At 51.2% G+C, this 21,476-nt stretch overlaps 9 protein-coding genes across 9 annotated transcripts; 5 read left to right on the forward strand and 4 right to left on the reverse strand.

Annotated features, from left to right (window-relative positions):
• Positions 1-65: 65 nt before the first annotated feature.
• dbp9 (ATP-dependent DNA/RNA helicase) lies at positions 66-2,016 on the reverse strand (the record flags this gene model as incomplete). The annotated part of the gene is made up of 3 exons (XM_056884622.1): positions 66-1,637; positions 1,697-1,773; positions 1,824-2,016. 3 exons carry the CDS (start codon positions 2,014-2,016, stop codon positions 66-68), a joined length of 1,842 nt encoding a protein of 613 aa, XP_056742900.1.
• A 2,492-nt stretch (positions 2,017-4,508) lies between these two features.
• Positions 4,509-6,063, forward strand: N7443_004567 (uncharacterized protein; the record flags this gene model as incomplete). Its single annotated transcript, XM_056884623.1, has 3 exons — positions 4,509-4,613; positions 4,666-4,771; positions 4,835-6,063. 3 exons carry the CDS (start codon positions 4,509-4,511, stop codon positions 6,061-6,063), a joined length of 1,440 nt encoding a protein of 479 aa, XP_056742901.1.
• Positions 6,064-6,727: 664 nt separating this feature from the next.
• Positions 6,728-7,793, forward strand: N7443_004568 (RraA family protein; the record flags this gene model as incomplete). The annotated part of the gene is made up of 5 exons (XM_056884624.1): positions 6,728-6,784; positions 6,882-6,957; positions 7,072-7,421; positions 7,474-7,572; positions 7,626-7,793. 5 exons carry the CDS (start codon positions 6,728-6,730, stop codon positions 7,791-7,793), a joined length of 750 nt encoding a protein of 249 aa, XP_056742902.1.
• A 256-nt stretch (positions 7,794-8,049) lies between these two features.
• N7443_004569 (3-ketoacyl-coA thiolase peroxisomal A precursor) lies at positions 8,050-9,389 on the reverse strand (the record flags this gene model as incomplete). The annotated part of the gene is made up of 2 exons (XM_056884625.1): positions 8,050-9,299; positions 9,380-9,389. The coding sequence occupies 2 exons, from the start codon at positions 9,387-9,389 to the stop codon at positions 8,050-8,052; spliced, it is 1,260 nt and encodes a 419-aa protein (XP_056742903.1).
• An 894-nt stretch (positions 9,390-10,283) lies between these two features.
• Positions 10,284-12,347, forward strand: N7443_004570 (uncharacterized protein; the record flags this gene model as incomplete). Its single annotated transcript, XM_056884626.1, has 1 exon — positions 10,284-12,347. One exon carries the CDS (start codon positions 10,284-10,286, stop codon positions 12,345-12,347), a length of 2,064 nt encoding a protein of 687 aa, XP_056742904.1.
• Positions 12,348-12,967: 620 nt separating this feature from the next.
• On the forward strand, positions 12,968-13,678 carry N7443_004571 (uncharacterized protein; the record flags this gene model as incomplete). The annotated part of the gene is made up of 4 exons (XM_056884627.1): positions 12,968-13,060; positions 13,122-13,404; positions 13,460-13,521; positions 13,583-13,678. 4 exons carry the CDS (start codon positions 12,968-12,970, stop codon positions 13,676-13,678), a joined length of 534 nt encoding a protein of 177 aa, XP_056742905.1.
• Positions 13,679-14,254: 576 nt separating this feature from the next.
• Positions 14,255-16,907, reverse strand: N7443_004572 (uncharacterized protein; the record flags this gene model as incomplete). Its single annotated transcript, XM_056884628.1, has 2 exons — positions 14,255-15,227; positions 15,280-16,907. The coding sequence occupies 2 exons, from the start codon at positions 16,905-16,907 to the stop codon at positions 14,255-14,257; spliced, it is 2,601 nt and encodes an 866-aa protein (XP_056742906.1).
• Positions 16,908-18,205: 1,298 nt separating this feature from the next.
• N7443_004573 (uncharacterized protein) lies at positions 18,206-19,997 on the forward strand (the record flags this gene model as incomplete). The annotated part of the gene is made up of 2 exons (XM_056884629.1): positions 18,206-19,128; positions 19,184-19,997. The coding sequence occupies 2 exons, from the start codon at positions 18,206-18,208 to the stop codon at positions 19,995-19,997; spliced, it is 1,737 nt and encodes a 578-aa protein (XP_056742907.1).
• Positions 19,998-20,295: 298 nt separating this feature from the next.
• N7443_004574 (putative SNF7 family protein (Cta1)) lies at positions 20,296-20,999 on the reverse strand (the record flags this gene model as incomplete). The annotated part of the gene is made up of 2 exons (XM_056884630.1): positions 20,296-20,880; positions 20,934-20,999. The coding sequence occupies 2 exons, from the start codon at positions 20,997-20,999 to the stop codon at positions 20,296-20,298; spliced, it is 651 nt and encodes a 216-aa protein (XP_056742908.1).
• Between the last annotated feature and the right edge of the window lie 477 nt (positions 21,000-21,476).

Genomic DNA, 21,476 nt, shown 5'->3' on the forward strand with positions numbered 1-21,476 from the left:
AAAATTCAGTCCTTTTTAGTTCCATAACTGTACAATGGTATCATATCTTCCACCTCCAATGTAATTTACTTGCGGCCCCGGTTAAACGTCTTCAAGGGATCAACCTTGCCACCCTTCTTTCCTCCCTTTCCACGACCGCGGTTGCGATCCCTAGCCTTGCGAATACGGTTCTCATTCGTCTTTGTGAATCCAACGTACCCAACCTCCTCTTTTGAGATACCCTTGCGGCCCTTCGCCGGCATCAAATACTCAGGGACGTGCTTCAGATGGGGCTGCACACGAGCGGCGCGCAGTTCTCCGTCGTGGCGCAGCTGGCGCAGCTCCTCGGGGTTCTCCTCGAAATGACGCTTCAGCTTCTCGCTCTTGATCAGTTCCTGGCGAATCTCACGGGCACGGGCTTCCTGGACGGCAAGACGGGTGACGGCGCGCAAGGCATCGGTCATACGGTAGCGGAAGGCATCGACCTGGGACATCTCGAAGTGGTAGGGCTTGACCTCGTGGCCGAGCTTGCTCTGGCGCTTGACGATTTTCGTGAGACGGGTCTCGTCGTGCTTGGCGCTGGGGACAGAGGTGGGCTTGTGTTTGCCGTACTGATCGGCCGGGACGACAAATGAGAGGGCCATACCGGCCTTGCCGGCGCGGCCGGTACGTCCGATGCGGTGAGTGTAGGATTTGGAGGTGGTAGGAAGGTCGAAGTTGAGAACACAGGCGACGTTCTGGAAGTCGATACCACGGGACACACCGTAGTCCTTTTGTTTGCCGGTCATCTTGCGTCGCTTCTCGGGTCGGGCCTTTTGCTTTCCGCTGGACTCCTCGATCTCTTCTTCATCCTCGCTGGAGCCGACCTCCTCCTTGTCCTCGGCGTCCTCGTTGGCCTCGTGAACCTTCTTGGACGACTTGGCCACTCCCATAACTTCTTGGTCATCCGCGGCGATGATAATGTCGTAGACGCCCTTGTTGAACTCCTCGACGACGTGCAGTCTTGAGTTGATGGGCAGCTCTGAATTCAAAACACAGCTCTTGATACCGAACTGTTCAAGGAAAAGCTTCACACGGTAACAGCGGTCAACGTCGCCGACGAAAATGATGACCTTTCCTTTAACCAGCTGCAATTTGAAGATGACATATGTAAGAAGGAACTTCTCATCTTCCGCACACTTCACCACAAACTGGCTGACACCAGCACCCTTTTCTTCCTTATCTTCAAGCTTCAGAATGACCGGGTTACGGCAGAACAGGCTTTTCAAAGTGTCGACCTCGGAGGTAAGGGTAGCACTCATGAGGAAAGTCTGAACACCACGAGGAATAGCCTTTGAGAGAGCATTGATATCCTCATCGTATCCGTAGGACAGGACCAAGTCAGCTTCATCAATGACAAGGTATGTGAGCTTCTCGAGCGACAGAGCCGAGTTGTTGACGTTGGCGAGGACACGAGTAGGGGTGGAAACGATCAAATCCGGGAAATCGGCTAGCATAGTGCGCTGCACGGCGTCGGACACCTTTTGCGTGAGGTTGATAGACCGAACATCCTTTCCGCAGAACTGAGTGAACGAAATAACGACTTTTTGGACCTGCTCCGCGAGTTCGCGAGTCGGGACAAGGATGAGACCAGTGGTAGCTTTCAACGAAGGATCGGCCTGTTTGACGATCTTATCAGCAAATTTTCCGGCTGGTAAGGAGGTCCGATAAGACTTACAGATTTTTGTTGGAGGATGGCCTGCAGGACCGGCAGGACGTAGGCGGCAGTCTTTCCAGAGCCAGTCTTCGCACGGGCTATTTCTGTCAGCGAGAGGTAGATTGATGGCCTTTCAGCGATGGCTTACCTAGGATATCCTTGCCCTCAAGGGCAAGCGGAATAGCCTTCGCCTGCACGGGAGTAGGCTTGGTGAACTTTTCTTTAATCAGGGCCTGGCGCAGGCGGGGATCGAGGTTGAGAGTCTCAAAGTCGGCATCCTGTTCCTCGATGGCCTTGGCCTCCGGGGAAGGAACATCATTGGCATCGAGTTTGCGCTTCATATTTGCTGTACAGTTGTAATCTGAAGGCGAAAGAATCCTAGGATGATTTAGGAAATCTCGGCGGGCGGTCAGGGAGATTTTTTTTGGGCGGTCAGGGAGCCACTCTACGGTGCTGACACATCACATAGATCACCGATGCGGAAAAACAATAATAATAAATTCGACATCAATCGTCGGAATAATGATAATGGTGAGGTATTTCTTGGCCATTATACTCAGGGGGATCACGGGAAAACTGACTATTTGAATTCGGAAATGGTGAAAAACTCAACATGAAGAGAAATGACGTATATCAGATCAAATTGCCTTCAACACTGCAGAACTAGGCGATTCAGTGATTAGACTCGTGCTTAATATAGGTGTTGAATCGGGTCATCGATCTTTCCATGTTTCTACTAACTGGCAAAACCCTCTTATTGTACTCTCGACTGTGTATAGCTTGCCGAAGTTTAGTGGGGGCACGGGGTCTAGTATCTGGTCAGGTGTTTACTGGTTCGATAACTGAATCTTTGACCCTTTTCGGCTTACTCTTTCTCATAGTGGGCTGAGAGCCGCCCATGTAGATGATGGAATGCTTGCTACTCTACGCTTGTTTTCGCAACAGCTTGTTTGCTGTACGTCGTGATAGGGTTATTGCGGTTAGCAATAGATTCAGAGCTAGTGTTGGAAACACATAACTTACATGTACCAGCAACAGTTCTTTTGCTCTTTGATAGCAAACATTTGTCGCACACTGCTGTTTATTGGCTCTTGACTTACCATTGGTGTAAGCCGGGCCCTTCTGGTTGAGAAACGTGCCCTGAAGCCTGGTATTTTTATGTCAGAGCCTGACGAAGACGAGTGGTTGATGAATACAACATAAGGCTCGTTGGAAGAATGAAGCTAACCTTTCCTACACGGGAGATTTTCCGCGGCTCAGCCTGTCACTTGTAGTCTATTTCGTTAAAAAAATATGTTGCATGCGCGGAATGCAAGGGACCATTTGAGACTCACGTGGACCCATCGTTCTATGTTCACCAGTGCTTCTAGAAATCACATAGCAGGGCTCAAGCGACAGTCGCCGAAGGTCTCGGCCAAGGACCTTATAATGTTCACAAATATTACTTACTACCAACATGTTGTGATCCCGTTGGATATCCCCTAGGATTAGATCCTAATGCTGGTTTAGGGGACTGGCCCAGGCGGAGGAGTTAGTTGTGACGATGGATGGTCGACGAAGCCTAGAATATGCGAATCCTCTTCCATAGATCTGGACTGGACGCGTCACTTCGTGAAGATGCCGTAACATCGCTCCGATCGGAGATACTGGCACGAGTCGGCCTGCGGTCGTTCGTGTCTCGGAAGCCGTCGGCATGGGCTATCGAGCTACCCCAGTAAAGAGACACGCTGTCTCGGGTACTGGCTACAGCGGAATTACTAGGGAACGCATTGCTGACCGTTTGAGGATAAGCCAGCCGGTATCTAGTTTCTGGGGATTGGCGAGGAGCGCCGTGACAATCGCCAGCGCCGACATCGTGCTGTGGGTAGTGATTAGCCGATGGCTGCTCATAATGTGGGTTGTAGCGCGCAGGATTCGGACTGTGACTACTGTATGGGCTAAGTGGGCCGAATATGCACACGGAATGTCTCCCAGGTGCGGATATGCAGATCTAGAGGACCGTCTTTACCGCGGTGTGGGACTAGTGTGATGGTTTTGTTGAAAATAGCACGAGTTGCGGATTTCTGCTTGTGCACCTTGACAACCAATCGTCACTCAATGCTTTTAATATCATCTGGCCGCCTTCGTGGTCCCACTCATAGCTGGACTCGCCTATTAACCCCATTATCGAGAAGCTTCAACAACGTGTAGAATTCCTACCAGAATTATTGTAAATAGGGCGAAAGTAGCGTCCACTCTCAGTATGATATATCCAATTTGTTGTCATATTTAATGCATGCCACCTGGCACCAGAAATCAAGGCTCGGGACTTGAATAGAACCTCGGACCATAAAGGTTTTGTTGTAGAGCGCGCCTTTCATTGTCACCACGGATGCAGCCCGAACCGTTGACACCTCTTATAACACCCTTCCTTCATTCATTATGCAGGGCGCGTGTGAAGCTGCCGGAATGTTTTTTTTGGCACCTGTTCCCTCGCCGCTCATGTCCCGATACTCAATGATGCCGATCCCTGGGGATTTCAGAAGTCAAGTTGTTTTGATGGCCGGAGCGAATATTATATTGGGTGCGATAGTAGCACAGTCAATCCAGCGGAAATTTGCAACCGATAAGAGCGCGAGTCGGGGAGTGAGAAGAGATGGGAATGTTCGGAATGAGGGGCCATTGGGTTGCTTTCATGCAGCAGTGATTTGGCCGAAACGCCACAGTGAGGCACCCCCATCACACCCCCCGATTCGGAGACGAGGCTAACAGTCAGTCGCTTCTCTGAGGGGTAACAGAACCCAGTTCTCCCGCTCTTCGGCTCGCCAACTATTGCTCATCCAGGAAGGTGTTGATGCTGGCGTGGAGCCCTAATGCCCTCGACTCGAAATGTGATCGTGATTTTGTTGGCTTCCTCACAATAGCCTCCTGGCCTGGGGACATGTCCCATTCCTGGCCGGTAAGCTCCCCAATAACATGCATCCCGATCAAGATTAACCGCATTCGTGTAGATCTTCGTCAGGGACGCATGGGCCGGAAGCAGAAGCGAGATCTATATCCCGAAGGCTCCTTCCTTATGCAGCAGCTCGACCGAGCATGAAAACAGAGTATGGGAAGGTAGGCTCGTCTTCACCTCTGCAAGGTGAGGAACACTTGATCTGATTTACTGTCTCCCTTCAGAGCTATCGGCCCCTAAAAGTCTGTCGACCGCTCCCTTATCTCGGGACAACCCCGCAGACGAAGACGACGGAAACAAGGATATAGATCACAACACGAAAACACCCATAAGTAATGGCTTATGGCCGCAATCCCTGCCATCGCCCCAAAGATCTATATCCTTCCAGAACAGGACGTTGCCTGGTCGAAATAGTGCCAATTCGGCGGAGCTGCTAGGGGAAGTGATCAATCTAAACGAGGAAGTTTCCTCGGGACGGACCCGGGCCCAAGAACTACGGCAAGCTCTTCAACACAAACGAGAAGAAGAGGGTGATTTACGTCTTGCCATCCGAAGCAAGCTCAATCTATCATCATCAGAAAATACACATGGCGAAGTCGCTACGATCAACGGCGCCATCGAGAGTCTCCAGAAAGTCACAGCTTCATACCTGCTACTAGAGAACGACTATCGCAAATTCGAAGATGACCTCGGACAGAAGGAGTATGCACTAGAAAAGCGCATGACGAAACTTAAAAAAGTCGTGGGCAATCAGTCCACCTCCCCCGTGGAGCAACACCATGCTATCGACTATGGCTTTGATTCGTCACCGAGTAATAGTTTACATGGTTATGCAAACAAATTCTCATCACAAGAGGCGGCTTATCTCTCTCTTGTTGGGGAAGCGCGTATACTCCGCAGGCGTCTCACAGAGATAGAAGGTGAATATCTGGCTCTCATGGACCAACAAAATCTCTGCAAGCGTATCGGCCTGTTACTGGATAAACAGGCCCTCGGTTTTCTCGGAAACTACGAGGAGAAAAAGAAGCGAATCGAGACGGAGCTGAATATCTTGCTCCGCCAAATCCAGGACTACCCCGAGCATGCAAAAAATTCCGACGACGCAGTGCTAGAGGCCCAGTGGCAGGATGTTGTCAAAGATTATTTGCCCGAGCCACCGGAGAACCCAGTACCAATTGACTGGCTTCATGTATCTGAATTTGACGACCGGGCGCCATTTTTCGAACCCGCGGGGCCCACTGGACTGAACAAGGCGAAGTTCATTAACCAATGGCTTCTTCATCAGCTGCGCCATTCCAAGGTTGAAATTTTGAAGTTCAAATCAAGTCCTGAGCTCGTTGATTTGGTTGACCAGGGTTGGAGTGGGGATTCTATCAGTCAGATGGCATTCATATTGTGGTTTCGGGACGAAACGGCGCAGGTGGCTCGGCCTGAGAGCTATTCGGCTGTATAAGAGAGATGATGGTGCATGGTAGCATTGGCGGCGGTATTCGTGGATTTTCTCCGAGATTGGCCCTTAGGAACGAGAAATGTGAGTTATTATTCAGGTTCTTTGAGATGTCAAATGCGCAGCATCTAAGGTTTCCGTAGAAACACAAAGGAGTGTAAAACATGGACTTGATGGGTAGCGCTACCTATGTATGGTAGGAGATGAGACATACCTTACCCACATGAAGGCAGAGACGAGCTTCGATGTGGATCGCGAGTTTTTGAAAGTTCCCACCAATGTAGCAAAGATGCCCCCCAGTTTTGAGAAGTGCATCTCAAAGCCGTGGGATTAGTACACAATTCAGAATGCCACAGTGACTTGTTACACCTCCAATATTCTTTTGCCTTTGCGATCACCATCTCAACCCATGTTCCGAATCCTCCCCTCTATATCGCGAGGTTACCCGCGGATGTGGGCCGATGATGTCGATTTCCGATACCCGGACAAATGGGCATGTGCTTGTCCGAACCGGCAATGCTTATAACCTTTTTCGTTTGAGAGTTGCTTCGTTGAAAGTTGCTTCCGACTCCTCTTTGTTTAATCCACTGCGAAAGGCGAAGATCATCTTTGCTTCCTGAGCCGGAGATCCATCATTGTACATTAAGGCACCTCGGCCCCGCACCCCACAATGGCGTCTCTGAATGAACAACTCACTACGCTGGTCGATAAGTACACGGCTTGCGATGTAAGTGTTCCGTAAGCAAGTATCCATCATTTGAATTGCGAATATCCACTACAATAGCTAGTTCTTCTACAGTCTACTGACATACTCCATCGCTCAGGTATCAGACGCTCTTTTAAAGCTACAGAAAGTGCCCGAAGGCAGTGCACCACGAGCCGGCTACCTAGCTGATTTGAGTAAGACCAGTCCCAGTTGAGCTCTTCATGATTGAAAAGACAAATCGTTGCATGTCCTGCGATACCATCACCTTCCAAGGTTGCAATAGAGCATCTACTAACCCATCCACGTAGCCCCCTTCTCCCCGATAATCGGCAGAAACGAAAACGCGCAAAAAGTAGCAGCACCTGCAACGACATTCAAGTTTCTTTCAAAGAACGCCAGCCCGCCTTCAATTGCAACGGAGAGCCCCGAAAAACACGGGTTCCCGCCGGGCAAGCACTGGGTGGACTATGTTGGCGACTTTGCCGCGGAAGAACCATCCAACGCGGGCTCAATTATTGTGATTGAGCAGCCGGATGATCAGTACTGTGCCGTGACAGGTGGGATTATGGCGACTCGCATGAAATTTCTCGGTATCAAGGCTGCTGTTGTGGGTGGCCGAGTGCGCGATTTGAGGGAATTGCAGGCGACGGAACTCCCGGTGGGTGTCGTCGACTTTGACCTTTAACATCGTGACTGATTCTTATTTGTAGATTTGGGCTCGCGGTACTTCGACTGTTGGTACTGGTGCCGAGGCCAAAGCGGGTGTACGGAATGTTCCTATTTCTATTGGAGGGGTGACTGTTGATGCAGTAAGTATGGATGACTGGGGATACTTGCTATCTGAACTAATTGGCTTTTCTAGGGAGACATTGTTTTCTGCGATCCCATGGAAGGAGTGGTCGTCATCCCTCGTGACTTGCTCGGCCCTGTCCTCGAACTCATGCCTAAGTTGATCAGTATGGATGAACAGGCGAAGGAAGCTGTGGCGCAGGGAATGACTGTCACTGATGCCTTTAAGAAGTTCCGTTAAGACACTGTCTACTTAAGATGAGATTTCAGGGACCATTTTGACTCGGTCTGGTGCACAAAGGGGCATTTGCTTATGAAAGCCTCACCCTACGGCAATATGACGGTTTACAGAGCAGAGCAGTGCTTGATCTTGAAGGCAAAAAATGTACATGAAATTCAATCTTGTGGTATCCTCAAAGGTAGTCAATACATCAAAGAATTTGTGGATCTAAAAATCCGAATCGCTGTGCAATGTACAAAGAAAGACGAAGCGGCATTTACTCGGCGACCCAGACCGCGGCCATACCCATACCGGTACCGACGCACATGCTAGTGACACCAATCTTCTTGTTGGTCCGCTTGAGCTCGGTCAGAAGTGTGCTAACCTGGCGGGAGCCAGTGCAGCCAAGAGGGTGACCGAAGGCGATGGCACCACCCTTGGGGTTGACCTTTTCTTGGGGCAAGCCAAGCTCGTTGACACACCACACACACTGGGAAGCAAAGGCTTCGTTGATCTCGTAGATGTCGACATCGTCCTTGGTGATGCCGGCCTTCTCAAGGGCAACGGGGATGGCCTTCCAGGGGCCAACACCCATGAGCAGGGGCTTGACGCCGACAATGCTGGCGGAAACGTACTTTCCGATGATCTTCTGGCCCAGACGCTCGGCAGTAGAGCGCTTCATGAGCAGGACAGCGGCGGCGCCGTCGGAGATCTGGGAGGCGTTACCGGCGTGGATGGAGCCATCCTTGGCAAAGGCAGGGCGGATCTTGCCCAGGGACTCGGCGGTAATGCCATCACGGATACCGTCATCAGCCTTGACGGTGATGGTCTTCTCCTCGCCGGATTTGGGGTCGGTCCACTTGACCTCGAGAGGAGCAATCTCCTCGTCAAAGAGGCCAGCCTTTTGGGCCTTGAGGGCCTTCTGGTATGAGGCAGCGGCGAAAGCATCCTGGGAAGCACGAGAGATGCCACGGTCCTTGGCCATATCCTCGGATAGAACACCCATGGGGACCTTGCAGTTGGCGGACTCGGGGTGGTTCTCGAGAAGCTCAGAGAACTCGGTCACGGCACCAGGGCCGTACTGGGAAGACATGCTCTCAACACCAGCGCCGATACCAACATCGATCATGCCGGACTGCACAGCGTTGGCAATGTCAACGATGGCCTGCAGACCGCTGGAGCACTGACGGTTCAGGGCCTTGACAGCGGTAGACTCGGGGAAGCCAGCCACGAGGGCGGCAGCACGGAACTCGGTAGCACCACCACCGGGGGGCAGGACGGAGCCAACGGCGACATCCTCGACGACCTTGGGGTCGATTCCGGACTTTTTGATGACGGCCTTGAAGACACCGGCAAGCAGGTCAGCAGCAGCGGTATCCTTGAAGCTACCCTTGCCACCCTTGGTCAGGGCAGTTCGCAGAGCACATGTCACGACAATATCATCGGGGTGTTTTTCGGTGATGGAGGCGGCCCCCTTCTTGCCGGCAGGGCCGAAGTGGGAGGAAACCTGGTTCAGGCGTTGCTGAGCTGGAAATGACCTTTAGCCCCATGTTCCGGTAAAGCTGTACGCTGCCTGTGGCAGCTTTCTAGAGCAACGAAGTACTTACCTGAAGACATGACGTCAATGAGAGATGAAGTCTGGGGATATATGGGGAAGATGGCGATACAAGCACAGGACGAGATGAAGAACACGGATCACAATGCAGGGAGAAAGACGGTCTTATAAAGCAAAGCCGTGGATCCGGTGGTATTTCCCTTGTCGCAGGGTCGGCCGTCGCTCACGTAGCAATGAAAGTGCCGAGGTCCACCGCATCATTATTGATCCGGTCCCAGTCACGGGGTCACCGACGCGGTCGCATGTGAACATGTGAAACAAGCAGCTTTTTTTTCCGTTTTTCTCACGTCATACTCGTGATCTTGTGCCGATCGGGTCTTTGCCCGAGTTCAAATCATCTCGGCAGCGTAGTGCCACGGTGAATGTGATCGTTCGAGATATCCGGGGCTACATACATTCTCGGGGCCCTTGATTGTGGAGACCCCGGTGTCTCGGACGACCCGTGGACCTTTTAACTCCCCCGCCACTTATTATGGCCATTATTACCAAAATTGTTCTTGACATGTGCTACTCCATGTTCATGATCTGATGGCTTTTCTGGAATACGACGCTCTTCTTCTCGGACTCCTGCCCTCGTAATTCTTACTCTACAAAAAGTAGCGCCGGACTGAAACAATGACCTTCACTTCAGCGCTACAAGCATGTCTTGCCGCTCACCAACTTGGAATAGCCTGACAGAAGTACTGCTCTGAAACAAGAACAGCAACATTCATTCGATGATGTTGACCGATATGGCTGTGCAGTCTACAGCACCATATTTAGCGCCTGCTCTCATGCGGCGGAGTTTTTATTTCTCCTAGCTTGCAAGCTACATTTAAGAATGGCGCCCTTTTCGCGATGGTGTACAACAACCAGCAATTCTTTCCTATCCTCAATCCTCTCAAGTTCAAGTGACCATGTCGAACTCACTTGACATGCAATGCGACATCAGCAATTTAACTCTACTGGGCCTGGGCTCCTTCACGAGTGTACTCAGCGCACTCTCCGCAGACGATGTGCAACCCATTGCTATGATCCAGTTAGAAAAGCTGGGTGGTTCGTTTCCTATCAGTGGTCCCCTTAGGGCTCAGATCCCTGATCACCTCCAGCGATGCAGCAGTAAACGGTTGGAAAGCCTCGGTGTGACAATAGGGTGGCGGAAGGGTGATGCTGCCTCCTTGATGTCACAATCAGCTGGCGGACAAGCTGTGGCACTCTTGGCAACTTGCCTCGAGAATGTGTATGGCAATGAAGCTGCTGCGACAATCTTCTATAAAATCTCCAAAGCTTTGCTACCGAACTCCGCCCGCCTCAGCAGCCCCAAGCAGCTGCAGCAAGCCACTACGATCCTCTCCCGAAAGCTGGGGGTGATCGGATTTGGAACCATCCTTGCAAAACAAATCTGTCGTATACATGATGCCTACCAACACCTTCCTCAGAAAGCACCCTCGACTCTTTTAGCATCGTTGAGCCAGGATGGCATGTGTGATATATTATCCAAGTTTTCTCGAGCTATACAAGAAGACAAATGTATTGTTCGGGTACGAGGATGTGCCAGCATGGGCTACATTACAGCACTCGCCGTGGTTTTATTCTCCGATGATTGTATAGTTACAGTCGAAAACTTGATCATTCACCAAGGATGTCGGTCTTCCTCCATCACCATCGAAATCACGGGTTCCCATGGCGATACATCACTTCAAGCACATTATCTGGGAAAGATTGAATCGTTATTTGATCTACCCGTTAAGCAAGCTCAGCTTCCACATACTTTGAAATTCTCAAGCCACGCTCCTTTTGCCGCGTACATGCAACTCTACCTGCAAGAGTGGGGACTTTTATGTTCACCACATTCACTGATAGCGATGGGTACATGCATCCTGTCTCTCTCGGACACTATTTTCATATCGTTGGGGGGCCTTTCTGGGCCGCGGCCTGCTGTCTCAACAAATTTTTTCAGCTTGCTTTTTGGTGAAACTTTCAGAGCGAGTCTTCGTCAACGTTGCGAAACTGCATTAGGGGTTACTTTACCCTTCAAGTGGCCCTCTTTTTCTGAAGCTTTGCTGCAGCTAAAGAGTGCTCTCGCAAAGTCGAATCATGCAAAAAGCTTTGCATCGATTGTTGAGCATGCGAGCTACCGTTGTGACCCATCAGGAGCACTTCTTCGTATCATAGACGAGGGAGTTGCCAGTATGGCTGTCTACGTCCATGAAGGGGCGACGTGGCAAGCACACTCTGATCGCGAGATCTGGTATCCGTCAGATGCAGTTCAAAATCAAGGTGCCAAGCAAGTTACACTGAACCCCAGTGAACTTCTATACAAGCTGTTCTCCTGGGATGATGTCAATCTAGTTCTCAAGTCTGAGGGTACAACGACCCTCGTCCCATCCAGCATCCTCCATCTTGGTAGTGACTTATACGATTTGAACGACAACCGCGGTCTGGAGCTTTTTGACGGTTTGATTTTCCACCAAAATCGATACCACAGTCAAATATTTGCCGAGGTTGACTATAACTTCTGGACACAACAAAGTAATCAACCTTGTCAGAAGATGAGCCAAGCAAAAGCCGTATGCATAAATCGGGAGGGTGCTCACTCCAACCTCTCGTTGGCAATTGTAGAGCATGTGCAAGGATTGGCCTTGGAATGTTCAGTCACTGCTGGGGGACAGAAACAGTCCATCAATCTTCGAGAACGAGTGGATCAACTATTTGGACTTCTCGATGCTTATCCTTGCAATCATTCAAGACAGACCCCTCTGAAGGAGGAATATGGGAATAAAGTACAGACAAACTCGGTGCTGACACCCGATGGACGACCTGGTGATCACATTTCAATTGTACAGACGGCTGGTAACCCGACTGCACAATTCTTATCCTTGACGAAATGGGAGCCTGCGATTCTCTGCCGAGGGTGTTGTCTGAATTGTGCGTACGAGCAGGCCCGGGAAAAGGAGATTTACAAGATCATCGTCGCATGAGGTCTAAACCTCGCGAATATAGCTAGTAATCTCTATGAAATAACCAAACATGTACGGACATCAGCCGTATGGAAAAAAAAGAGTAACAGTTTCACAAGAGTATTGCACTGGTCATCTACCGCCTGTGAATTCGTGCCTTTACAACTCATCCTCCTCGTCGTCCAACTTCGGCTCGGGATCAGCTGGGTAGCATTCCTAACAAATTATTCCCAGTCTCTTAAGATCCTGGAAAATGACATTGGGCCGAGTGTACTCCGCCTCAAAAAGGTCATGATTCGTCCCGTATCCGTCTTTGGGGCTGCGTGTATCTGCTCCATCCAGGGGATTTTCTCAGACACGTGCGAGAATTTGTTTAGAAAATAACTTTCAAATGACATTTAAGAAGACTTCGGACTAAGTGAAGTGAAGAATAGATCAAAACGAGAAAGCGATCATTGATAAGCTTTACTGGCTCCTCTTCATCATAGCGCGGATGCGGAGAACCTGCGGAGAGCGGCAGATCAAATTATTTCTCGCCCGCGCGACTTCAATCTGTCAACCTCCCCGCTATCATCACCAGCACCTCTCCAGCATATACGATACGAAAATTACACAAGCCTGATTTGCCGCCTACACAATCCATGATTAGACAACTCTTCACAGCAGCCGCCCCGTCGGCGCGCATCGCATGTCCGACCCTCAAGACCCAGATCAGACAACCATGGCAGCTCACTGTACGACCACACCCATGGATCTCCAATTCTCCAAACTCAACCTAACACCTATACTCTCCAGAAACCTGTAACATCCTGCCTCTCCACACGGCTCTTCTCCAGCACATCCACCCACCAATCTTCCCCCTTCCGCCTCTCCTCCGATAACCACACCCCCTCTCCCTCCGAAGGAGATCGCTACAGCAAATACAAGCCCAAGCGACAATGGCCCCCAGACATGTCGAAGCTCTCACAGAAACATCAGTTCCGACTTGAGCGGAAGTACCGCCGGCGCGCGGCGCTGAAGTATGCTCGGCCTCAATTTGTAAAGGGCGTGCAGTTGGCGCAGTGGGCTATCATTGGATGTGAGTTTCGATCATTGGTCGGTGTGAGAATATGGTCGCTGACGAGGTCTTGCAGTTGTTGTGATTTACGCGGTGCTGTTTATGAATTGGGACACTAAGGATACGCCGTTCGATGGGGTAAGTACTTCTCTGCGTTTTGGTCCATTGATTGGATTTGGACTGACAAATGTGTGTATAGATTCGCGAGAATGTCTTTGCTAGTATCCGTGGCGTGTTCTCTGCGCCGCCGCCTCGCGGTCCGAACCGAGCTGATGAGAAGAACGAGTCATCTTAACAGAAGCACGAAAATGACTGTGTTCTTGTATATTGTTGATGCTATTTCACATTGTACACTACCAGAATAGATTCCCAAATCGCATACTCATATTCATCATTATTTCCATCTCCTACTAATTTACAAAATCAAATACCATCAAGTACTATTTGACGAATCGTGCAATTCTCATATCTGTCATTGGTCAAATGCCATGAGCAAATCTAGTCAGGGCTGCAGGCGTCGCTATCCGTGAGAAGACGAGAGAGTAGACCACATCCATCAGTATCTCTCTCCATCTTGCCCCGCCACCTGCACTGTAACTTGACTTCATCACATCATAGCCGCCAGGAAATTCTGGACTTAAATATGCAACTCCAAGCAACACCAGTAATGCCAACGCCAGTAAAAACAAAATTAACCAAAGAAACTCCAATAGGGCGAAATCAGGCGACCAGGATGAGCTGGCCCCGGCCCTTTAAGCAAATAACCGAAAACTCCGAGTCATGAGGCGTGTAAAAGATAGACAGTATGAAAGGGAGAAAAAGGGACAAGAAGAGAAGAGAATTGGTCCAACAACGCTTGTTTGTAAGACATTTAAAGCCAGCGTGGCATGTCGCTGGACGGGGTTCCAGGAACGGAAATCGGACCAGGAAGAGGGACATCAAGGGCAAGGTGTAGCTGAGGTGGCTTTTCGTCGAGCAAGCCCTTCTTGGGGCTGCCAGGAATCTTCTTGGGAGATTTGGAAGGCGAGCCTGGGTCTCCGGCGCGAGGACCCTCACGGACAGAAGTGTAGGCCCAGCCATCTTCGGCCGCGGCAGCTACCCATGTGCGAAGACCGTCGTGGACGGCGGAGTAGAACTTCTCCTTGCAAGTGCGGAGACTGCCTCCCATGACCTTCTCGAAGCCGGAAGCGCGAAGTTCAGATCGGAGCTGGTTTCGTGCTTCCTCCGTTGGCAAAGATGAGATGATCGCGTTCAAAAGATCTAGATGCGAGGCGAGGTAGTTGGTTGCATCCCATTCGACTCCGCCGACGTATGGAGCGGCGGGGACCGGGGGACGAGGAGGAGGGAAGTGTCGCAGGTAGTAAGAACGGGCATCCGCCGGGCGCTTCTCGACGAAGGGATCATCGGACTTGAGATTGGGCTTGGGGAGTGGGATCACATTCAGATGGTGGAGAAAGATCCAAAAAACTTCCTTAGTAACATTGGAGACTTCCTTGGCCCAGATGCGGTAAGGCCGAGACTGGTATATATTGGCGATGAAAGAGACCGGCTGATTTTCCTCCTCAGGGGATGGGTCACGCAGGTATGATAGGATTCGCTCCGCACGCTTGCCTGGTATTTCATCAGGGCTCACTGGGCACACCTGTGTGAACATCAGGTTCATAATGATGCTCCGAGTCGTGAACTCGCTTGGGCCCTTCTTTTCCTCATCAAACAGCATCTTCAGTAACGCAGGGAAGAGGTCTGCCTCGATCGCAGTCAGATGGGCAAGAGCTGCAGATGTGGTGCAAAGTCCCTTGAGGCAAAGCAAAGCTTCGTGAAGAAGTGTGTCTTCGTGGTCCTCTCTGCATAACTAGTCAGTAAGAATCTCAAGTAAACAAGATTAGGTATACATACCTCCATTCCATTTTCATAATACGATAGATGAGCTGGACGATCTCGTCCATGCCACCTTCGGCGATGAAGCCATCAACCCAGGCCACAGTTTCGTTCCGAAGTAGGAGACGAAGCTTGTGGATCTTTCCTACTTCGATCATTTCCGGTTTCTGGATCTCTCTCAAGTAATGCACAAAGTCAGATGGATCAGCAGCGGTGTCAACAACCGCCGCTTCATGCAGAGATGCAGTTGAGCCCACTGCGCTGAGGGCTGTATAAACGCCAACAGGCTGTGACAGATCGACCGAGCGTGGGCGGTTAAATGTTCCGCTTTCTGGTCGTGCCTTCTTACTAGGAGACGATGAGCCTCTACCGAATGTGAAACCCCGGCTTCGAGAGCGCGAGCGTGAGCCCTTGCGGTCATCAGGTCGACGGTCATCCTTGGATTCCTTGCCACGTCCCCGACGGCTCTCCGAAGTTCCAGCACTGTGAGGCGTGCCGTTTTCTGTCCGGTCCTTCTGGATGAAGTCGGCTTTGATGTTGGTATCAAGGGACCGCATCTTGTCTCTCATGTTATGGGGAATGTTCCTCGCATCTAGCAACTTCTCGAACTCGCTCTCCAGATCCTTCGAGTTCAGGTGTTTCTGCACATCTGCATCCCGATCCTTTGCGTTGAAAGCCGAGATTGCAGCCTGCACCCGAGACAGTCTCTTGGGGGCCTGCTCTTCTTTAACCGGAGATGTCGTAGATGAATCGGGAGCAGACGTCTTTCGAGACCTGTCAGCTGTCCGCGTCTTATTTGATGCACTATCATTTCGAGTGCCATCACTGTCTCCCGAGGGTGTACGTTGCGCAGGCCCCAGATAATCCTTCATCTTTCTGCCCCCGGTAAGGATGTCGGACTTTGGTCGAGCCTTGGGCTCGCCTGGTCTGGTAAGTGATGGCGGCTGCTGCTGGTAATCGTAGAAGTTCCGCTGTTGGGCTGGACTGTATCCCTTGGGGGTGTAGAGGGACACCTCCTCGGCGACACTACGCCGTCTGTCTGCAGTCGAATTGTGTCGCGATCGCGTGACCGATTCGGGGTAGGCCGGGGTTGCTGCCCAGACCGGTGATGGGGGTGGCATGCTATCGACGAGGTCTGTCGGGCTTCGATTTTCCTTGTCGCGGCTCTGCTTGGAGTTATCGCCTTTGCGTCCCCGCTGGGACCGCTTTAAAAGGGCAGAAAGACTGGTAGATGACTTGGTCTTCTTTGGAGACTTCTCGTCCAGGTCTTCCTGGGGTGTTTCCTCCGACTTTCGCTCCATGTAATTTCTCAATGATTTGAGAGAGACTGCACTTTTGGTTTTCTTATGCACAATCTTGCCGTTCTTGTTTCCGTTCTTGGGAGTAGGCACGTTGTTCTCCCCGGCATCGCGATTCGGGACGATCTCAGCCAGCGGAAGATGGCCTGGGGCCGGAGCAGGGCCCTCGGCAAAAGGGAAGGGTGCGGTGCCCACGGGGTTGCTCAAATGGAAGGGTGGGGGCAGGGCGTCGTCCGCAGACTGGTTCCTCTTGTGAGGCTTGGACAACATGGTCCGGAAGACGGACGATCTGGTGGGAGAACGGTTGGCGTCGTCAAAAATCTGTGGACCAGTGGTACTTGGTGCCATCGCTTATCACCTTTGACCAGCAACTACAACCTGTCAGTCCAGGTCCGACACGGGTAAAGGCAGGTCACACTCACGGGAGCTTTCAATGCAAGAAATCAGGAAAACAAAAAAATGACAAGCTGAAATGGGCGGTTAAGTAACTGGCCCCGATGGAAGAAGAAAACAAGCAAGAAACCAAAAGCAATGCAGGATGGGGAGGGGAAATAAGAGTAGGAAAACAATCCGGGCAGCCGGGGGGGGCAATATGAGGCGTGAGCTAGTGTCTTGCTGCCAACGGCAACATTGAGGATCGAGACTCCACTCAACTTTGGACCGAGAACAAGTCTAGTGAGACGAACCTTGGGGTTGGTTGGATCCCAAGGTGGAGGAGTAAACAACGTGCGGATAAACTCGTTGCTAAGGGCAACCGGCACCGGCGGTCCAACGTGGACTTGGCCTAGAGACTAGACATGTCATTCTGCATATAATCTGGTAAATTTACCCTCTTTCCTGAGGATCTTGCATCAGTCCATCTCATCCTTGCATGTTGTGATCTGGTTGTTTGTTTTGGAAAACCCTAACTGAGCGTATTTACATCTTACTGTTTGCGACCGGTCACATCATCACTCCACACCTGGGGTACTCTTACTACCATCTTGAACATAGCCTTAGTTGACGGGCCAGCGTGCACCGTTCAAGTGGCCAATGGTGATCCTGCACATGTCCAATCTGCAATGACGAAGCTATCCGGTGTCCCATGCTAGGGTAGGCCTGTTTGTTTGTTCGTGTATGCGCCATGATGAGTAACCCGAAAGTTAGGACCCGGGTCTTCTGACCTAGGGATCTAGAACCTAGGGCCTTGGAACCTGCTATGTCCTACGATGAACGGTCGTGTGCTCGTAAGGTATAACCCATGGGTTAGACCGGTTATGGTGGAACACGCTCTCGGGTGGACCACCTCCGCCGTTTGCGATGCCCCGCGATAGGGCGAGAAATGCGGGCGATCTTTTGAATGCGCCCAGACCGTGGCCACTGCAGAACCGGACCTTAAATCCAGCATTGGGCTCAGATTACCACATTTTCTCCCAAAGTACCAAATCTTGATCGCCATTGTTCGCAATCTTAGGAAAGAACCCTCAATGGATAATCGGTGCTGCGCGACCAAAAATTAGTCGGGCATTTCCGGACTCTCCCAACAGGGTACTCGGTTTCTTTTTCTGGTCCGATCAGCGCTCCGACCTGCTCCCGACTGCAAGGACTTAAAAGACATCAGCCTGCACCCACGACAGACGACAGACGACAGACGGGCCAAGTACACAATGAATTGCCCCTCGCGGAACGACGACACAATCGCCCATCCGGCGTGGAACCAGAGTCCACCGCCCTTCAGTCCAGACACCACCACCCGCAATGACTTCAACGGCCTCGCCAACTCTAGAGTCCACCGTAGACTTGCTGCCGGCAACAGTATAGGCACAGGAGAGGATACATTATCCCTAGACTTACGACCGCACATCATCGGTGACCCGGATCCTGTCAAAGAGAAGACCGCGGACGGTGAAGTGTTCGCCACGACCTCGGGGTGTGAACCACCTTCGAGGACGTGCGGATTACCTCACCGTCCTTTCCAATTCCAATCATTCTTTTCCTCGTCAACTGCAAGCTGCACTCGCAGATTGGTCAAATTCGCCCGTTTTGTCGGGCCCGGCTTCCTCATCGCGGTCGCATATATCGACCCGGGAAACTATGCCACCGACGTTGCAGCCGGTGCGGAGTTTAAGTATGCCTTGCTGTTCATAGTTCTCCTGTCCAACCTCTTTGCGATCCTACTGCAGTCGTTGTGTATCAAGCTGGGATCTGTGACGGGTCTCAATCTGGCTGAAAATTGCCGTGCGCATCTGCCTCGCTGGCTGGTATATTTCCTTTACTTCTTATCGGAAGCGGCTATCATTGCAACGGATATTGCAGAGGTTGTTGGTTCTGCGATCGCGCTGAACTTGCTGGGAGGCATACCCTTGGTAGCGGGATGTGCTATCACGCTGGTGGATGTGTTCTTTCTACTACTCTTCTGGCGTCCCAACGGGTCCATGTGGGGGTTGCGCTTGTTTGAATTTTTTGTCATGGGCCTCGTGCTGGCCGTGGTTATCTGCTTTTGCATTCAGCTGTCTCTCATCAAGAATCAGTCAGTTGGGGAAGTCTTCCGAGGCTATCTCCCGTCGTCTGCAATTGTCCAATCTGAAGGGTGAGTCAAGAACCATGGTCAGATATGGTGAACAACGACTAACCGTGAATTATAGTCTCTACCAAAGTTGCGGTATCCTCGGTGCAACCGTCATGCCACATTCCCTCTTTCTTGGCAGTGGAGTTGTTCAGTCCCGTCTCAAAGACTTCGATGTCACCGAGGGCTACGTACAGTCCACTGTGCCCCTGGGAAGCACTGGCGGTGAAGTTGAATATCGCCCTTCGATTCAAGCTATCCGTAGCTGCATGAAATACTCTATCATCGAGTTGTCATTGTCGCTCTTCACGTTTGCTCTTTTTGTCAATAGCGCTATTCTCATTGTCGCTGGTTCCGCCCTATACGACGTTCCTGGTGGCGCTTCCGCTGATCTCTTCGGCATTCATAAATTACTTTCCTCATCAATCTCCAAGGGCGCCGCTCTCGTTTTCGCACTGGCACTTCTGCTGTCCGGTATATCTGCTGGAATTGTATGCACCATGGCTGGCCAAATGGTCAGCGAGGGTATGTTGAACTGGAGCATCAAACCATGGCTTCGACGACTCATCACTCGCTCCATCAGCATTATCCCCAGCATTATCATCGCTGCCGCTGTGGGCAAGGAAGGACTTGACAAGACCTTGACCGCGAGTCAGGTCGTTTTAAGTGTCATCCTGCCATTCGTCTCGGCTCCTTTGATTTGGTTTACTTGCTTCAACAAATATATGACCGTACCCGCCGAGCAAACCAGCGAAGGGGACGGAGAGGTGGAAGTTGAGAAAATTGGGATGCGCAATCACTGGGCCCTCTCCATCATCGCGGTGCTGGTCTGGTTACTCATTGCCGTGATGAATATCGCGCTGCTGGTACTGGTCGGTCTGGGAAAAGCTTGATTCGGAGCATCTCGATTACCACAAACTACACATATTGTGTATGACCACCTGCATCGCTACACGGGCACCTTCTCTCGGACTTGCATTCGCTGCATTTACTGGCGCTACTGTACCATAGGGTTCACAAAAGCACCCTAACTTGCATAAATAACAGAAACACACTGATCAAAACGCTGCATATGATATCGATATCGCATAGTCGTAACCTTGGAACCAAAAGTATAAAGTATCCTCAACTCCGCATTCCATTATCGTAGCACAAATTAATATTTGCCACTCTCAACGATCCCATAACATATTAACCGAGCCCACCAGCAGCCTCCTTAACCTGCTGATGCTCCGGCGGCTCATCAATAAACTGCGGAGGCGCAACCTCATCCTGTAAGAAACTCGGAACAGCACCCTCTCCCATGCCTGTCTCAAACATCGACTCCTCGCCTAAAGCCTCCAGCTCCGCATCCAAATCCGCCTCGTCAACCTCCTCGGGCACATCGTACGCCCGCGAGATGCTCTCCTGGATCTCATTGCCAACTTCCATCAAATCGGCCATCTCGTCCTGCATCTGCTCGATCTTGTCGATGTCGACCTTGCCATACTGCTTCTTCAGCTCCTTGGTCGTCGTCTTCATCGCGTCTACCGTAGTCATCACGTTCTTCAGGTTATCCTGCATCATGCCTGCCTGCTCCATGTTCCATGACTGCTGTGAGAGCTGGTCGCGCTGTCCTTCGTACTGCTTCCGTCGTTGGAGGATCTTTAGGGCTTTCTGGCGCAGAGCATTCTTGCCCGGTCCGTCGCGCATTTTGGCGAGCTTAGCTTGGTAAGTTGAGAGTTCGGAATTGAGCGCGGCGAGCTTGACGTCGATACTGGAGACGCGGTCATCGACCTGGTGTCGGTTGTTAGTGGAGTGTATGGGTATTGTTTCTTCGAAGGAAGTACCTTGGTGATTGCGCCGTCTAGAGTCGGCTTGGGAGCCGAACTCTTTGCGCCGAATAGACGATTCATGGTGACTGATCGGAGGATGAGGGGCAAGATGCAGAGATGGTGCTGAGGGGTGTTCGAGGTTGTAGGTGCAACTCTGGTGGTTGCTAGTATGACCGGTGGTGGTCCACGCGGAGCTAAGGACAGTGCAGTTGACAGTTGAGTAGGTTACTTTAGCCGACGACTAGAATCAGATCGACTGTACACATCCACAGGCACCGATAAATGCGGAGTGCGACGTCAGTCAAGGCCTCAGGCTATGTATCTTCACGTGATCCATCTTCTATGGACACGGCCAAGTTGATTATTTACACATGAAATGTTGATCATAACTAAATACGATATACCTGAATTGGAAGCTGAACCCTATCTGCTGGGGTTTCAATGCCTTCTGATGCACCACAGTTGTCATTCCGGAGTCCAGATGTTTGGGCGTGGGTTGGGCACTGGACGAGATCGGATCGAGGTGCGGGTACATCTCACCCCACGCAACTCGGGCGA

Source organism: Penicillium atrosanguineum (genome assembly GCF_028827265.1).
Source record: "Penicillium atrosanguineum strain IBT 20685 chromosome Unknown utg000003l_segment0_segment0, whole genome shotgun sequence".
Classification (NCBI taxonomy): domain Eukaryota; kingdom Fungi; phylum Ascomycota; class Eurotiomycetes; order Eurotiales; family Aspergillaceae; genus Penicillium; species Penicillium atrosanguineum.